Raw genomic sequence first — 17,961 nt, forward strand, 5'->3', positions numbered from 1 at the left:
CAGTTTTACTCCACACTTACAAGCTCAGGAGAGGTTTCGAAAGCCAGCAGCCCTCAAGAGAACCTCCTGGCTCAAAACCTCTGCCACAGCTGAGGGGAATCCACCAGCCACCTCAAGTGGCTTTTCCTACCACTGAGCTCCTCAGGGGAGGCAGATCAAGATCAAGGAGCACCCATTGCAGGACTTCCCTGGGAAGAGGAGGCGAAGCTGGGTTGCAGCTACAGGTCACCAGCATCACTCTTTGTTTCCTTCATTTTGGACCTGCCCTGTTCCCTACTCTGCCTTCCATGAGAGCATCCCAGAGCACTTCCAAAGGCAATTGATGAATTCAGACATTGCATCCCTTCAGTGACATTCAAGGTTTTATATGCATGAAAACAGAGGCCCTGAGAAGGAAAGGGACTTTGTCATGCAGGAGGGAGACAGCAAACTCCTGAAGAGACTTTTTCATGATCCAGGGCTGTTTGGGTCCCATCCCAGTGCATGGTCATAGAATGTGCTGAGAGGGAGAGGATCCTGCACTGTCTCCTCTCATAAAAATGTCCTCTCTGCTCTGAGATCTCACAAGTTTCTCTGACAGCATGACAGTAGCCTTGGAGCTAAAACCATCCCTAAGACTGGAAGTAAGGAAGAACAAAATGTCCTGGTCGAAGTCTAGGACACAAACTGGCATGAAAACTAATGTAATTGGGAAAAAACCCACAAAACCAAAACCAGGCTGAAGTTAACTGTGGGGAAACCTAGTTGCTTCTGAGAGGAAAGTGGATCACTTGGGGTCCAGGCTGAGGCAGGCAAGTGGGAAAAAATGGAAATAAACAGTCCAGGGAAGTAGCCAGAGAATGTCAGGGGATTTTCTTTTAACACACAGAGCTTGCATGAAGTCAGATACTGTGTAAGTAGATAGAGAACAGTGGAACACCAAGAAGCCCAGGGCACTAAAGGACCCTCTTGCCATCCATTCAAGCCGGCGAGGGTTGATCGCCTGGTCCTTGGCAGGCAATTTAAAATGGCTCTGGGGAGTGGGAGTGACCCAGACCGCAGCAAACAGGGGCTTGCTACGGCAGTTTTGGCACGGCGGTTTTGGCACACAGTTTGTCAGTTTTTGCGCGGCCATTCACGCAAGCAGGCTGAACAGAAAGGGTGCAGCCACCCACCCTCCTGGCAGTGGCTCGTGTCTTTTGGCTGGTTCTGAGGTGCTTGCCTTTTTTTTTTTTTTCTTCTTTGTGCTTTTTTTTTTCCCCCCCAGGAATGGTTTACAAATGATCAAAAGCCATTGCTGCTGCTGCCAGCAAGAGTGTACTAACCCAAACAAAACCCCCAGGAAGGATGCAGCTGTGCAGGCCCCTGGCTGCAGGGAGGGTCTGAGCCTGGCGTTAGTGCCAGAGGACAGCACACAAGACACCTGTGTGTGGTGTGAGCAGGTGGATGATCTGCTCTGTCCGGTGGCAGAGCTTAAGGAAGAAGTGGAAAAGCTGAGGGAGTATTAGGGAGAGGGAAAGGGAAAAAGGCTGGTGGAGTTACACCCTTCCAACCCTGAGAGAAGCTCAGCAGCAGTCAGAGAGCCCTGCCCTTCCTGCCACCAGGCAGAAGGAGAAGACCTAGGAGACGGTGGGGAATGGAAATGGGTCCCTCCTGGGGAGGTAATAAAATTCCATCCTGACCCCCATCACCTACCCAGGTGCCCTGACAGAAGAGGTACGAGGCCCTGGATCCAGAGGGTCAGGCAGATGACACTAAAGAAAAAATTCTGTCTGGAGTCTTTCAGTTACACTTTGTCTGTCAGACAAATCACAATCTCAAGTGTTAAGAAGAAAAGAAGGGTAGTTGCAGTAGGTGACTCCCTTCTAAGGGAGGGCCCTGTATGTCAACCGGATCCATTCCACAGGGAAGTCTGCTGCCTCCCTGGCATCCAGGTACTGGATATCACCAGAAGATTCCCTAATAACGAAATGAACTAAATCAGCTCTCTGATTATTACCCACTGTTGGTTGTCCAGGCTGGCAGCGATGAGGCTGACAGGAAAGGCATCAGGGTAATTAAAAAGAATTTCAAGGCTCTGAGTCAACTGGTTGATGGGGCAGGAGCACAGGTGGTGTTCTCAGTTCTTTCAGGAGCAGGGATGAATGATGAAAGGAACAGGAAAACCCACATTATCAATAAGTGGTTTAAGGACTGGTACCATCAGTGAAATTTTGGGTTTTTTGATCAGGGGCCAACTTCTACAGCACCTGGCCTGCTAGAGCCCCTGAGCTGGCAGGTCTGATTGAGAGGGCTTTGAACTAGATTTGAAGGGAAAGGGGATGAAACCACGCTCTCCAGAGAGGAGCCTAAGGGCGGTAAGCCAGAGTTGGGGGTGAAGTCAGCAGCCCAGCTGAAGTGCACGTACACTAATGCACCCATTAGTGACACATGTAACAAACAAGAGGAGCTGGAAGTCATGGTAGAGCAGAAAAGCTATGATGTAGTCGCCATCATGGAAACATGGTGGGACGACTTGCATGACTGGAGTGCTGCAGTGGATGGCTACAAGCTCTTCAGAAGAGATGGGAGCGGGAGAAGAGGTGGAGGGGTGGCTCTGTATATTAGGGAGGCTCTCAACGCCATGGAACTTGAGATTAATGATGATAAAGTTGAGTGTCTGTGGGTGAGAATCAGGGGAAGCCCCACAAGGCTGACATCCCGGGGGGGGCCTGTTATAGACCACCCAACCAGGACCAAGAGGTGGATGTGTTATTCTACAAGCAGCTGAAGGATGTTCCAAGATCTCCAGCACTTGTTCTTGTAGGTGACTTTAACCTGACAGACATCTGCTGGGAACTCAACGCAGCGGAGAAGAGGCAATCGAGGAGGTTCTTAGAGTATACGGAGGAGAGCTTCTTATCACAGCTGGCGAGTGAGCCTACGAGGGGTGGAGCTCTGCTGGACCTGCTGTTCATAAACAGAGAAGGGCTGGTGGGAGATGCGGTCGGAGGCCGTCTGGGGTACAGTGACTGTGAAATAATAGAGTTCTCAATATTCGGTGAAACAAGGAGAGGCATCAACAAAACTTCCACTCTGGACTTCTGGAGGGCAGACTTTGGCCTGTTCAAGAGACTGATTTGGAGAGTACCTTGGGAAACAGCCTTTAAAAACAAAGGGGTCCAGGAAGGATGGGCATACTTCAAGAAAGAAGTCTTGAAGGCACAGGAACAGACTGTCCCAATGTGCTGAAAGACGAGCTGATGGGGAAGACAACCAGCCCGGATGGGCAAGGAGCTTTTGAAGGAACTAATGGAAAAAAAGAGGATGTATCACCTTTGGAAAGAGGGGCAGGCAACTCAAGAAATGTTTAAGGATGTTGCCAGGTCACGTAGGAAGAAAACTAGAGAGGCAAAAGCCCAATTAGAACTTGAGGAAATCCAGTCATTGCGATCAACCTTTCATCCCCAAAACGCCATCCTTGGCTGGAGTATAAATTGAACTGGAATGCAAAGTGCTGAGCTCCTGAAGCCCAGGGACACACACCCTAATTTCAGAGATGGTTTACTTGACCTAAACCATTCAAAAGCACCAACAAACCCCTAAGGCCATACGTTAGTTTTAGTCTTGGGCCACGTATTTCAGTGAAATGCATCTTTCAAACCCACCTCATCCTCCTTTGATTCTCTTCTTCCTCATTAGGATAAGTCTTCCACTGGAAGTGGGCTGTGGTGTTACTCCTGTTTTCGATGAACACAGTTGTGTGGCACGACATGGTGATGTAAGTCTTCTCAAGCTCCACGGAGTATGTTCTCAAGCCGATGTTGAGATCTATAGCTTCTCCATGAAGCTTTGTCTGGATAGTTTCATCTGGAACAAAGCAAAGAGGAATCTTTGCTCAGCTCAGGCGCTGATGGAAGCACAAGGAACAGAGCAAACCACAGGTGACAGAAGAAAGTGTTACAGCTTTTAGCTGAATGAGCAGTTCTATGGATCAGTACATTTATCACATCCTGACAGCTCTGTGTGTACAGAGTGAGGATGTCCTGGGCACCTCCTTAAACGCCTTATTTCTGAGTGTGTTTGTAGAGATTTGGCCCCAAGGTGACAGTATTTACAGTGGGATTTGTCAGATGTGCTCAGGTGACCCACGCCGATCACTGGGAATTCCGCATCAAAGTCCTGCAGGTGACGCTGAGGAGCCCTGTTCAGTCCTGGCTTGCCCCTGGGCATCCCGTGAGACTCCTGTCTCTCCTGACCCCTTGTTGCTGACAAGAAAATATGCCTGGGGGCATGTGGGCAGAAAAGGAAGGCCCAGAGGAACAAGTGAAGTGACAGCCCACAGCAGGAGGGGACACAAGCGAGGAAACACAACCCAGTGCTCTGCAATATGACAAACAACTACAAAATGAACACCATGAAAACCATCATCATCTCTCTGTCCAAACGCACAGCAACATCAGTCTTGAAATATTTGATATTGTTCTCATCTCAAAAACCAAGCTGGAGCATTTCAAATTAAATAAAAAAGGGACAAAGGAAAGATTAATAAGTAGAGAGCAGCTTCTATATGAAGACTGAATGGGATTCCTCAGTCTGGAAATCAAATGGGAGATAGATGGGAGAAGTTTGCAACAGCATGAGTGGCCTGGGGAATGGAAACGAGGAAAAATTTGTCTTGATTTGTCATCAAACAGGAACTCGAGGGCCTGAAAATGTTATGAGACAGAAATTACACACATGTGTAGAGGGCAACATAGAAAAAGCCTCTGTGACAAGACAATGGAGAAGCAGCATACAGGACAGAAGTGTGCACGAAATACATTGCATTGGAGAGAGTCTGGTGGAGACCTCACACACAGCACTGCCCAGGAATAAAATAAAACTTCACCCAGGTGGAGCCACACGGTAGTGGAGAATCAGGGTTTCCCCTTCCTCCACTCAGCAACTCCCAGCAAAACAGGATTCCAAAAATCCTAGCCCTTTTAGAGGGTATCCACTTTATTGACCCCCTAAACACCAGCTAGTTCTCACTTTTCTTTGGGGTAAAGCTGGAACAGGGGAGGCACATCTGGAGAGGGAATTGAGGTGGCTGGGACAACGGGGAATGATGGTGGAGAACTGTCCCGTGCCCCGTGCAGTGCCCAGCGCTCACCTCTGCCGTAGCGCACTACCAGGGGTACGTCATGGTCACCGGTCGTCAGCGGCTGATATTTCACTGTCACCTGCATGGTTTCGCCAATGCCCAGAGTTCCCCTGGGTGGAACCACGGAGAAAGGGCTGCAACACAAAGACAGGGATCAGGACTCGGGGGGACATCTGGGGACTCTATTCCGTCTGCAGTCCAGGTCACTTCTGCTCACTTGGGCAAACAGGGAGCAAACAAACCACAGCCAACAGAAGACAGACAGAACACACAGGATCACAAACAGCTGCTGACTCTTGTGGGAGGAGATCCAGCCCTCCCAAGATCCTGTGGGATAAAATGACCTCATCTCCCCCATGCTCTGCATCCAGCTATCTGCAATGAGACTCAAGGGTCTGACCACCAGCAATCCCACCAGAGAATGGTTTGTGAAAAGCACAGAGAGGGTTAAGAACTATCTGCATGCACAACTTGACACTGACTGCCTCAGGAATTTCTCTTTTCCTGCTGCCTATAAACCTCATCTCAAGAGATGCAAATGTTAGGGCACTACCTGCCCTGTGAGATTATAGCCTAGAAATCAGATAGGGAGAAGGAGCTCTTCCTTGAAACCAAGGAATAATTACTGTTGAATTTGCAGTGTGGTTCTTTGGTTTATTTTACCTTGAAAACATCCTGATTTAGCCTAAAAAGGGCACATTTTATCAGCATTTCAATGAAGGCTGTATTAAGAAAAGGAGCAATCAAAACCCTGAAAAGTGCAAACAAATGCACATTAGAGCACTACAGTGGCATGGAAACAAGACCCAAAAGGAGGATGCCATTTACAATCTGAAGGATCCAGTCCCAGCTAAATGAAGCACCATTACCAGGAGCACATCAAGGAAACAGAACAGAAGGTTTCTGTGTATTTACCAGAGTCTGGGACTCTGGGTTGTCATCCAGGCTGGTAACTGTTTGCTTGGCCCCCTAGACAAACTCTGTGCAATGTGTTGGAAATAATTATGCAAATGTGTTGGTGCACTTTGATTTAACAGGAGCAATTAGGATTGGTCACCAGGTGAACAGCTCTTGCCTGATAGACACAAGCCTCCATGCTTTGATGGGACAGCTCAGGTGAAATGTGCTTCTGCCCAGCAGCTGCTGGGCTTTGTGCTCTTGCAGAGCCTCACTGAGGAAACAAAAGTTCCTGGCCTTGGTGCTTTGCTAGTGGTCAATCTGTGACCTTAAAAGTGTGTTCTGGGGAGTTTGGTGATGAACGCATCCCACACAAAAATAAGGAGAACATCTGGCAAGCTGCTGAACTTTCCTCATGTCAGTAGTGACAGCTGATGAAGGCGCTTCAGGTTCTGCTCATTAAGGACCTACTGCTGCAATTATGGGCCTGCCCTGTTCCCATTACCAGTAGTGAGAGCATCACTACTGGCTGATGGAGAAGCCTTGGGCCAGAAATGTTTATGTGCTGGACCTGAGACTTTGGAGAGAGGGGAGGAAAGACAAGGCCCCACCAGCCCCAGAGCTGGATTACTGTACGTGTTTCTGCATCTGCCCCAGGGGTGCTGCCAGGACTGCTGCAGGTCTCTGCTGGGGCAAGGGGGGATCAGTGCCTGGTGTGGGCAAGGCACAGGCTTTTTTTCTTATTCTTTTGCCAGAAATTGCACCAGAACAGAGAAGCTGCAAGTTAAGGGAATCTCTGGCCACACTTCAGCACTGCCTTCCATCCCATCCCTTTCCCACTCCTGTCCCATGTCTACATACTCCTGCCCTCAGATAGCAGGATGGGAAATAACACTCCTGGGGGTGACTTCAGGGGCTGCCTGAGAAAGAAGGTATCTTCTTATTTCCAAATTATCAGGGGAAGAGGATCCAGCCAAGCTCAGAACTCAGCTGTCAGGACTGAAAAACTGAGTGCAAATCAGCCCCTGCATCTCCTACATCCCAACCTGGGCTGTACCCACCAGACTCCTGTTACTGCTGTAGCAGTTGTCTCTCACATATAGACTTGGCTCCCCAAGACCCAAGGACACAAGCTCTGCAGTTAAACTTAACTCCTCTGGATTTCAGCCAACATCACTAAGCTCTTCCCTGAGCCCACACATACGAAGAGCTGGGAAGGAGACATCCCTGTCACTGTAATAACCAAATGAAAACCACTGCCAAGAGATGGGGCTGGCAGGCTACACTTTGGCCTTTTATCTGTTCATTGTGAGCTGTTCCTTAAGATAGTTCTCATCCTGTTAGATCTACCCTTTCCATGAATCACTACTGCACCTGACAGGCAGAAAAGGTAAGGTATGAAGGGGGTTCTAATAGCTTGTTTTCTTCCGCTTTTTAACTAGGTCCATTTGGATGTTTGTTTTCTTGTACGGCATCCAAAGACAGGTCCAGATCTCCCAAGGGCACCTTGCAAGCCCCAGACACTGGTCTTGCTTTGAGCAGTGTGTTTGCTCAGACGATTTCCAGAGGTCCCTTCCAGCAAAAGTTATTCTATATTTTTATCTTCTAAATCAGCCCAATTGCTTTTCACATATTCTCTAAATGTGTCGTATTTCCTACACACCTGTGCATATACCTATGGGCATGAGCTATACTGACAGGCACTAGAGGAGCTGGACCTTTATGAAAGTTCCCAATGAAGAATTCATGATATTTTGGCAAACATTTAACACAAAACAAAATTTAAAAACAGAGCAGAAACACAGGAACTTCAGAGTATTTACAAAGAAATCTCAGTGAAAGGGGGCCCGACCTTATTCAGAGATTTAAATCATCTGTTTGAAATTTTCAACTGGCTTTCAAAGGTTCATCATGGAACAGAAGAGGTGACTGATGCCCTCAGCTGACAAGGGAAATCAGATCAGCTTTAAGGAATAGGAACCGCACGGGCTGCCCACAACATAGCTCATGTTGGGCATCCAATATGGGGACTGCTGGAATGCCACGTGCCTGTGTCCTCCCAGAGAATTTGGTTACCTGCTCCTGTCTATTTGGCTGACAGTGCTGAGTAACCATTTCAGAAGCTGCTTGTGCTCAGGAGGGTGCAAGCCAGCTACTAACATGTTCCAGCACCCTCCAGGAAACCTGGGACAGAGAAAGCTCAAAGGCTGCATCCTGCTAAGAACACTGGAAGCAAGAGCAGATGCCACCCATCCTGCTCACTTCCAGCCAGGGCTGCAGGGCAGCAGCTCCAATGCTCTGCTTCCTTTTGTTACTCTTTCCCAACTCTGTTTTCACCCAAAGGTGTTTTGCACAAGAATAGATGAGCTGCCTCACCTCTTGGTGCTCATCTCGTAATGAGCTTCCAGGTTTCCAGTGTTTTGAACCAGCAGAGTCTTCTCACTGCTGCGTTTGACTATACAGACTGGGAAGTCCAGCTGGTGAGGCAAGTGCAGGATAGGTCGGCCACCAATGGCCCGAACTGGCACAACTATCCTTTCCTTTCCACTGGTGCAGGAGAGCTCATGGGAATAATCCTGCAGGAAAAGAAACTGGCTCAGCACAGGGCATTTAGTGCCATCTCCGTGGCAGAAGAAAAACCATTTCCTATAACCCTTCAAGGGCATCAATTTACCTCTTCCACCCCCAAAATCAACACTAAGTCCTACTAATATGTCCCATTTTAAAGGCACCAGTGCCCTTTGCAAAACCTATCTCAGTGGCATTAAGCTCTTGTGTCACTTGGATCGTACAGAGAACTGCCCTAGGCCACCATAATTTTTACTCTAAATTTTAATGATGTTAAATAATTCCTAAGTCTCTTCTAAGCAACATGGAGCTAGGGAACACAGGACATTCCTCTTTAGGTTTCTATATTCCTGCTGTTTGAGAATAGGACAAAGTGTTAAACTGACTCTAAGCAGCAAAAGGAAGATGAGAAAACAGCTGCACCCAAAGAGATCCTGCACGTCTGGCCGGCTGTAGAAACATCAGTTGGCTCAGAGCTTCCCTCTAACTTTGCCTGTCCAGCCAAGTCAGGAGAAGAACAGTGCTAAGAGGTAGCAGGATGCTGTTGGAAAGAGCCTCTCTTTGTTTCCCTGCAAGGCTTCCTCCCTTCCATGCCATGTCCTAAACCCTTCTGTATGAACGAGCCCCAGATCACAGCATCAACCCTTCACATCACAGCACTGAGATCAGACTTGCCAGGGCCTCAGCACTGCTGTTCAGACCTCCAAGGAAAAGCACATCTGGCACAGAACGGGTGCTAGTTGACAGAGCAACCACAGTGACAGGCATGAAGACAGAGCCACAGCAGTGTCACTGCCACAGGCTCTGGGGCCACAGGTCTGTCTGCCTGCAGGTTGTACCTGCCCTACACGAGCTCTTTCAGGCAGGTGTCTAAGTCACCTGCAGCTCACCAACCTCCTGCTGACTAAGGGCACCTAGAGATCAGTGTGCCTGTGCCAGGCTGGCTCCCTGCCACAGGCACGGCACATCCTCTGCCCTGGCCCTGCAGTAGTATCATGGTCAGTATCATGCATCTGGGACAGCCCAGCTGCAAGGCTGGAGAACAGAGGGTGTGAAAAAGCACTGTCTGTGCTCCAGTCCAGGGGGAGGCAGGGAAGCTGTTGCCAGTTGGGAAGGAGGAAAGCTCTCTGACCTCTTTGTTCCTCTGGTATTCTCCACAATAATTAAACCCCTTCCTAGAGATGTGCCTAGAGATGGCTGAACACCTATCAACACTCCTCTGTCATTTTCATACTGTTCCCTGTGCATCTGCCCTTGGGAATGCTCAGCAATGTGCAGGGAGGGGAAGCAGAGCCTGCCAGGCCTGCGTGCAGTGCCTGACAGCACGTGCCAAGGTGTGACTGGCTGCAGGCTGCCCGCCCAGGGCCTGAAGCCAAGCTCACAGCGTGGAACGGGCTGTACTCAGAGGGCAATGGAAGCAATGGCTTTGGAGATAACGCTCCTCCAGTCTCACCTTGTCCTTGTCAGGGGTGAAGTGGATGCGCACGGTGTGATGCGCGCCTGCCGGCACTCTGTGGTACGCATCATTGGAGCCCACCAGCCGGAAATGAGGTGAGTTCTCCATGGTGACCCTCACCAACCGAGGAGACTGCAGGAAAGACACGAAATGATGATTTTGCCACTTGTGGAAACGGACAAGAGGAGACCTGTCTGTGACCTGGTGACATCCTTCCCTGACCCCTCTTCCAAAGCACTTTCAGCTGTGGAGGTACAGGTAATTCACAAGGCTGAACTGAATTCCTTCTGTCTGGGTCCAGCATTTCAGCCAGGGGCAGTAGGGCAATGGCTGGTGGGAAGGAAGGGCTAAGCAGGTCAGCACCAGCAGGCTGGAGATGAACCAAGTCACCTGCATATTCAACAAGGCCAAAAAACCTGCTGGCTTCTGCCTGCACACAGCCATGCAGTCGTGTTCCAGAGGAGGAATGTGCTACTTGAAGGCAAAACAGCGTATTATCCTGGGGGAAGGAAGAAATTCTCTCCTAGCAGATCGGGTTTGGGTGGGGCAGTTGTGGAGATATGCAGGCAGACCAGCAAGAGAGGAGACCAACCACTGGCCTTACTGAGAATAAAACCAAACCTGAAAAGCAAAAGAAGGAACACAGCAAGACAATCCCTGAAACAAAGAGATGCCAAAGAGAATTTCAATGGGCTGTAAAGCAGCAAGGAAAAATCATAAAACTATGAGAGCAATCAACTTGCCAAAAGTGACAGAAACACAGCCAGGCTGTGCCTATCGACTATGGGCTTCAAAGGCATTTTCTGCCTGGAGAAACATGACCAGCACTCACTGACAGCGTGGTTCCAGTATTAAAAGCCGATCTTGGCTCTCCAGGGGCTCTTGCTGCCTGTGCAGGCAAGCTGGGCTGCTGGGCATTCCTGCCTGCAGCCAGCAGTCCCTGCGGGCACCCTGCAGCCAGGTTCTGCCCTCTGGGGTATGCAGACACAGCAAATATGCATTTTCTAGCACACAGATATCAACCCCCCAGCACCAAAATGCATCTCAGAAAGTCTAAACCAGATGATTTTGACTCCCTCCTGTCTCTTCCCACCAGCCCACTCTTGGCACAAGCCTCATTTGAGAAAATGTTTCCCTGACTGAAATTCAAATGGTCTCATTTTTCCTCTTTACACTGGAACACAACTGCTGACATTTTTCAACTTTTTCCCTCTCAACTCTCTTGGGAAACTGCAAAACAATCACAATGTCTTCAAGTGAAGAAGTGAAAACCTCCAGGAGCACATGGCTTTGGATGTGCTGTGGTTCTCCAAAGGGAAAGCAGAGCATCATGTTGCTTTTGGAAAACCTGAGGAGAGCTGAATTAGGCTTAGCAGGAGCCTGAAGAGGCACCTAAAGGCCTCCTGCTGCTTCTGCTACATCAGTCTGATTCCAGGGCTGTTTCAGAACACATTTCCTGCAGTGCCAGTGCCATTAATAATAAGTGATTCCAGCATAAAGTGGAGAAGACTCAGCCCCTGAGCTTTGACTGCGACTTGCACAAAGGGAGCTAAGCAGGCTGAGAGAGGCAGAGATTCATACCAGGAACCAAGATGAACCAAGGAGACACAGGATGTGGTGTAGGCTCAAGGCAAAGCACGAGAGCAGGTAAGAACTGCACAGCCCGCAACGTTCCCATCAATCCAGGGCTTTCAAGAGAAGGGAGCTCCCCTGGGACAGATACTATCAACGCATGGCCAAAATCAGGGGAGAATTCCCAGCACAGGAAGATTTCCACCATCTTGCAGTACACAGGTGCTGAGACATTTTCCTCTGGATGTGCTGCAGCAGGTAACTTGCTCTGCTGTACACTATGGGAATTACACCACTCTCCTCTTCCAGCACAGTGTTAAATCTCCACGTCCCAGCACTTACCTTGTCCATATTCACGAGATACAGTATCATTTCAGAGACCTGATGAACGAGGAAGTTCTGAAATACAATCTCTTGTGGGGAAACCTGAAACAAGTTCTGTTTCGAGGTAACTGGCTTTAACAGGAGAGGCTAGAGAGAGAGAGGGAGAGGTTGAGCTGCTGGGAGGAAGGTTCATAAAGAAGAATCTTACACTAATCCCCAGTGAAGTACAGACTCTGGGTGAGTACATCTGCCCAGGCCACACTGGGGAAACAGTGGCTCTTCCACCTCTGCTCCGAGCTGATTGAGAGCTGCTGGGCCACACTGAGCAGGCTCAAGCCAAGCTGGTTTTTTGGCACGTTTCTTAGGTTTCCTTCTCCAAAATGCCAGGCAGCATTTACCTTAAGCACAGCCCTGTGCTCATGTGGTCACAGAGCTCTGGGGCAATGACTGAGCACTCATGGAGTAAGTGAAACTCACGAATTTACATCAGACTCCATGGGAAACAATGTTGGGCTTCCTTTACTCTGAGACAGGGAAACTGAGGCTCACACAACTGCAAATACCGTTTTTGATCTAGAACTTAGACATCAGTAAGAAGGGAACAGTACCAGAGGAGGTGTGAGGGATGAGGTAATATTTTGCTGAAGCCAAAAGGTTATTAAGTGAAAGAATGACGGTTGTTGGTTTTGTTCTTTATGTGTTGCTATTCATGGTTTGGGTTTGTCCTAGTTAATTTGCTGGGTGTTGCTGTGAGCTGGAAGAGGGGCAGGGTTGAAGACCTGACCGAAAGGAAGTATGATGGGAGGGGAGGGACAGAAAAGTAGGCGGTCGGGAGAGAATGTAAGTTCCCGAGTACCCATCCAACGGGAAAGGGGACAGGGACAGTCCCCATCTGGGAAAGGGTATAAAAAGATTGCCATTTTGTTGGAGGGTGTGTGTGTTCGTCTCTTGGGGGAGGGAGACACACCCAGCTCAGCTGAATCGTTACTAATAAACAGTTTTCCTTTGCTTCAACAGCTTTGTCCCCTTTATTATAGCGCTTCTAACAGAGGTAAAGGGAAATATAAAGTAACACAGCAGTTAGGAAAAAGGCAAATTACGTGAATGCTGAATGAGGATAAGGTTCAGTTATTTTCTCAGCTAGAGTTGGTATCTCCTTTTTCCATGAGCTTTAAATGGGTGCTTTCTAGTAATCTATTATTGCTATCTTATTTAATACCATTGCAGAGGCACGTCTGGAATGACACAACAACAGCAAATGCTTCTGGAGCAGAGACACTGCTTTGAGAAAACTCTTCCCTGCTTTGTCTGCCTTCTCCAGCCACACTGCTGTCGCTCCAGAGACACAAGCAGGTCTCCCGTGTCTTCACATGAGACACAGTCTGCTGAAGGGAGTGGCTGCAGCACACTGGCCCTTAGCTGTGGCCTTCTCTCAGGTGTTCCCAACCCCTCTCTCCAGGGCAATCCTTAACCAGTCTGTTACATGTCTCTTGATGCCCATTTCCTGCTCAACAGCCCACCTCGGTCACCTACCAGTTTGGACTGTGCTTTATACTGAACCAGTCCTGCAAGAAAAGCAGCTTTAAACACACCTCTAAGTAGGCACAGATCCAGATAAAGCACACCCATTCCCCTCTGCCCAGGGTGAGTCCCCTGTACATGTGGCAGCCTGAGAAATCTAACACTCCATCAGGGTCCCAACACATTGTTCCAGCCCAAAGCATTAATGCAATTAGTTTCGTTAAATCAGAAGTAATTACTGCAGGCCCTCGGCCTTCAAAGGCCCATGCTGCCACTGTGTAGGGAATCCTATGATCCCAAGCATTTGATGGTGACCACACCAAAGCAAGAGGTGGCTATTTCAGCAGGAGAATGGAAAATGGCAATTTTGTGCCTTTGTGTCCCCAGCCTTCCCCCCACTGATTAAGCAATGGCAGCTACACTTCAGCAGACCCCAGCAGCTTCAGCAGAGGTTATTTGTGTTGGCTTAGTGCAGATCAGGACTTCAACTCCACCATTACCAGCAGTTTGCAATGACAACAGGACCTGGAGACACTGAGGTATTTTGCTGGAAGCAAGTCTGTCACAAGCACACACCCTCTACAAACCTCGCATCAAACAGCAAGGAAAAGAGCAGGAAAAGGCTACCTTTGGTCTAGTCTCACTCTTGTCTAGAAATGGGCCAATTCTGGGCAGACTACACTCCCCAGTGCTGGCCTCCTTGTTGAGAGACTTCTCCCTCTGGAACAGAGGGGGAAGCAGCTGAAAGACAAAAAAAAAAAAAAGCCTCAGAGATGGCCTTCTTGCACAACTGGCACTGGTGAGTAATTTGTGATCACAGCCTCCAGGACAGTTCTGGAAGCCCTGGAAGTTACCTGCTGAAATACTTAACATCAGTAAATTAATAATACAGAGTGGAATGCACATACTCCAACCACATGGCTCCATCCCATTAGCTTCTCTGGGATTTGATGTGACATGCTTGGGGATTTCTGCTCTTTGGGCATTTGTTTCCTCTTTAGTGTCGCTGCATTGGGCTGGTGAGCTTTGCAGAGAGTGGGGAGGAGTTATCAGAACTCCCCGAACTCCATCCCTGCGCAACACTCCCAAGCCACAGCGTGGAGATGTCACTGCTGGCTGAGTCCGAGGGAGGCAGGAAAGCAGCACTGTGCCAAGCCTGAAGCACAGCAACGGGTCCAAGTTGCAGTGCTCCCTTTTTAATTAGCACTCGCTTTCTCTGTCTGGCCTCGCAGAGCCCTCCACAGAAGAAAACACAGAGATGTCCTTGACAGAGCCCCAGCACCAGGGCATCTCCAGTCAAGTGAGCTCCAGACAGCAAAGGGGCCTTTGTGGACGGGAAGGAGGAATTGCCCTGACTCCACTGCTGGGCTGGATCTGTGCCCCACACAGGACATGAGAGAGAAGAGCTGCTTTGGGACCTGTTCTAGCCAGGACCAGCTGTGTCTCTCAAAGCTCCAGGCAGAGTTGGAGCTCCCCCCCCCGCCCCATGCCAGGTGCCCAAGGGCAGGTTGGTGAGAGCAGCACAGGTGAGTGTCCAACCTGACAGAAGGAATTACTGTGGCAAAGGGGAGGCAAAGAAGCACACCCTCACGGCTTCGGCTTTCCATTGGTTTAACTCGGCTCCGGTGGCACAGCCAGGCAGGACGCTGGACTGTCCCTGAAGCAACACACGGTGTTCCCTCCTGCACCACGACGGCCCCCACCAACAGGAGCACGGCACAAAGAGGCGGGGAGGGGGCCTGCAGCTTCACGGCACTGCTGCACAACATGAGGGGCAGGGAGAGGAGGGACATGAGGGCGGTTTCCAGCCTTAACACAGCCTCAGTGGGTACTTACACTTTGAGTCTTCATTTTTACCCTGGACAAAAGACGTCCAGGTGCTGATGTCTTTTTCAGGAATTCAGAAGCCATTTTGGACAATGTCGTGAATATCAGCGACTGTGCCTCAAAAAAGCTGGAAGGAGCAACAATGGAAGACTGAAAATCTAGAACCCAATTCATGGCAGACTCAAGGGCTACTAAAAATTTTGTATTATTTTAAAGTAGCTAAGTGCTTGTTTGGCATAAGTAGCTAGTATTGTTAGGCCTCTAGTTGGACTTTGTTTGAACTCTATGGCTATGTTGTGCAATTCAAAGATGGATCATACTGAAACCTGGAGCTAAAAATCTGAACATTAATAATAGTTAGAATAGACAAAGCTGTAGCTTAAATATTATGTAAAAATAGCTAGAGTGGGCAGCCCATAGATTGTGGTATATGAACTGTAACAACCTCCTTTTCTTTAGGCTAAACAACCCCAGCTCCCTCAGCTGCTCCTCACAGGACTTGTGAGGGACTGGAATGTTATGGTCAATTGACACCTTTGGGGCTGCCCAAGGCAGCACAGCGTCCAGCTGCAGATGCCCTTGGCTTCTTGCACTGCCAGCAGGGGTTGGCTGCTGCCTACAGGGAAAGCTGTCAGCTGCAGTAAACAGGGAAAGCTGGCTCATTCGCAAGGAGCTAGCCCCAAACAAAGGTGGTGTAAAAGCATAGGCAGAGGCGAAGGATGAGAGAGGAGTCTCTGTGTAGGTTCCAGCAGGTTTATTGCTGGTGGAAAATCCTGGGACAAAGACCAGGAAAAAGGGGAAAGCACAGCATTTTATATGGGAGTGGAACAAAAGGAAACAACCAATGGGGATCAGCTGAGGAGGAGGACTGGCTAACAGGGGCATAACCAATGGGGATAACTTAGGAGGGAAATTACATGAGTAGACCAATGCGGCATCGAAGAAGGGAGAACTTTCCAGAACTAATACATAAGCAACTAGTGGAAATACATAAACATGGACTTATACATAAAATTGGGTGGAGAACTCCTGAACCAATAAACTTAAAACATGTAAACTAAGAACCACTAGGAAGATGGGAACTCGCCGTAACCACGGGGTGAGAATCAGACCTCTTGTGTTCTGGAGGCCTGTTCACTATTCCTGTGGATGCTCTGCTGCAGTGGCGACTGCCACCTGCACTGCAGGTAATGGCTTAAATACTGCTAGAAGGACTTGTTGCCCACTGTGGCAAAACTGTGTAAAGAAGCTGTGACCACCGAAGCCCACCCCTCCCTGAAAATGCCTCCTGACTGGAACTTGGGACTGTGAGTTAAGCCGCCTAAGAGGACTTGAGACAAGATAAAGGTGACACTATTGTCCTATTAGCTCAGGTCTGGGGAGAAGTAAACAAGGCTGAGGGAGAAAAGTGTGTCCACAAGAAAGCCAAACCCAGCAGTTGTCCTGAAAATAAGCTCTGTCTGGGTTCAGGGTGGGGAAGCCATAGCCACAGACTCATCTGCTGAGGCCAGGTTTGCACACAAACCTCCCATCAACAGAGGGGGAAGGAGGAAATTTTGGGTGTGTGGCGTGATCTCTGGTAAGAGGCAGTGGACACCCATCCTCCCTCACACAAACTGGCTCAGCTGTAAAACCCCCCAGCCCCAGAATGCCACATCCATGGGGCATTCCCATGAGGGGCAGCAGAGGGGGTGTCATAACCCACCAAAGACTCCAAAGTGCTCCTACACTCATTCCTGAAGCCTTGCACCAGACAACTGCATGGAATGCAAAGTAACTCAACAGATCCCAGAGTGTTGCAAGAGACAGTGTCAAACTTGCCCTGCCCCGAGGAGGTACCTGGCCATTCCCACCTGGCCCAAACCTGCATTAATCCATTGGACTCTATGTTTTGCAGGACCTCACCACAGTGAAGACCAGAAGAGTATTAATGGGACATCACTGGGATCCATGGGATGGTGATATTTTCTACTTAATCTGTCTCTATCACCTCCTCCCCCCCTTCTCTATTTCCTTCTCTCTCTCTCTTCCTCACATTTACTACTACATAAAATCCATATTGACTTTGGCATATGGTCTCGTTTGCACCTTAATTCAGAGGTATCTCCCTAATAATTTTAATAACTAGATCGTAACAATCCACTGAAACTTGAACTCATTCACCTTTAGGCATTTTTATGTAATCACTATAGGGAAAAAATGCATCAACTGGTATCTCTAGGAAATGTTGTATTGCTTCAGTGAAAAAAAAGCACAATCAGTAGACCACAGTAGTAGCTCACCCACTCAGCTGTACATGCCACTGAACTGCTGCCCCAGAAGACTGACATTATCACATCCTGTATTTCTCTTTGGCGTTCTCTTTCAGAGCACAGATGTGACAAAACCAAAAAGTACAACCTTAGTCAATCTTTACCTTCAAACGAAATTCAAGACTCGCTCTCAGAGACCAATTCTCTGCGAACATTCACTTGGCGCATCGCCCAGTGTAGCCGCCCGCATGCGCTAGCTCAGGCTGCGAGCAGCCTGTCAGGAGCGCGTTCGCCGGGCGGCTGAGGCGACACCGGCGCAACAATCGCCAAGGCCGCGTTCGCCGGGCGGCTGAGGCGACACCGGCGCAACAATCGCCAAGGCCGCGTTCGCCGTCTCCAGGCAACTCACGGCGTTTGATTGTCGGGGGGGCCGGGAGGGG

General features: G+C 49.1%; 1 protein-coding gene and 1 long non-coding RNA gene across 2 annotated transcripts in view; both read right to left on the minus strand.

Moving 5' to 3' along the window:
- LOC116447713 (hydrocephalus-inducing protein homolog) overlaps positions 1–13,422 on the minus strand; it is a gene marked incomplete at its 3' end in the record, with an annotated part of 75,887 nt that extends 62,465 nt beyond the window's left edge. The window contains exons 1-6 of the mRNA XM_032117173.1: positions 13,405–13,422; positions 11,940–12,068; positions 10,023–10,157; positions 8,378–8,577; positions 5,114–5,238; positions 3,627–3,828 (exon numbers count right to left, since the gene is read on the minus strand). Of these exons, the coding sequence (XP_031973064.1) occupies positions 3,627–3,828; positions 5,114–5,238; positions 8,378–8,577; positions 10,023–10,157; positions 11,940–12,068; positions 13,405–13,422 (809 nt within the window). The remainder of the gene's footprint in view (positions 1–3,626; positions 3,829–5,113; positions 5,239–8,377; positions 8,578–10,022; positions 10,158–11,939; positions 12,069–13,404) is intronic.
- Positions 13,423–13,879: 457 nt separating this feature from the next.
- On the minus strand, positions 13,880–17,948 carry LOC116447538. The gene is made up of 3 exons (XR_004241591.1): positions 17,686–17,948; positions 15,279–15,396; positions 13,880–14,183 (listed from the first exon to the last, which is right to left on the minus strand). It is a non-coding gene; the product is annotated as an uncharacterized LOC116447538 (long non-coding RNA).
- Positions 17,949–17,961: the final 13 nt, after the last annotated feature.

Source organism: Corvus moneduloides, chromosome 8, assembly GCF_009650955.1.
Source record: "Corvus moneduloides isolate bCorMon1 chromosome 8, bCorMon1.pri, whole genome shotgun sequence".
Classification (NCBI taxonomy): Eukaryota; Metazoa; Chordata; class Aves; order Passeriformes; family Corvidae; genus Corvus; species Corvus moneduloides.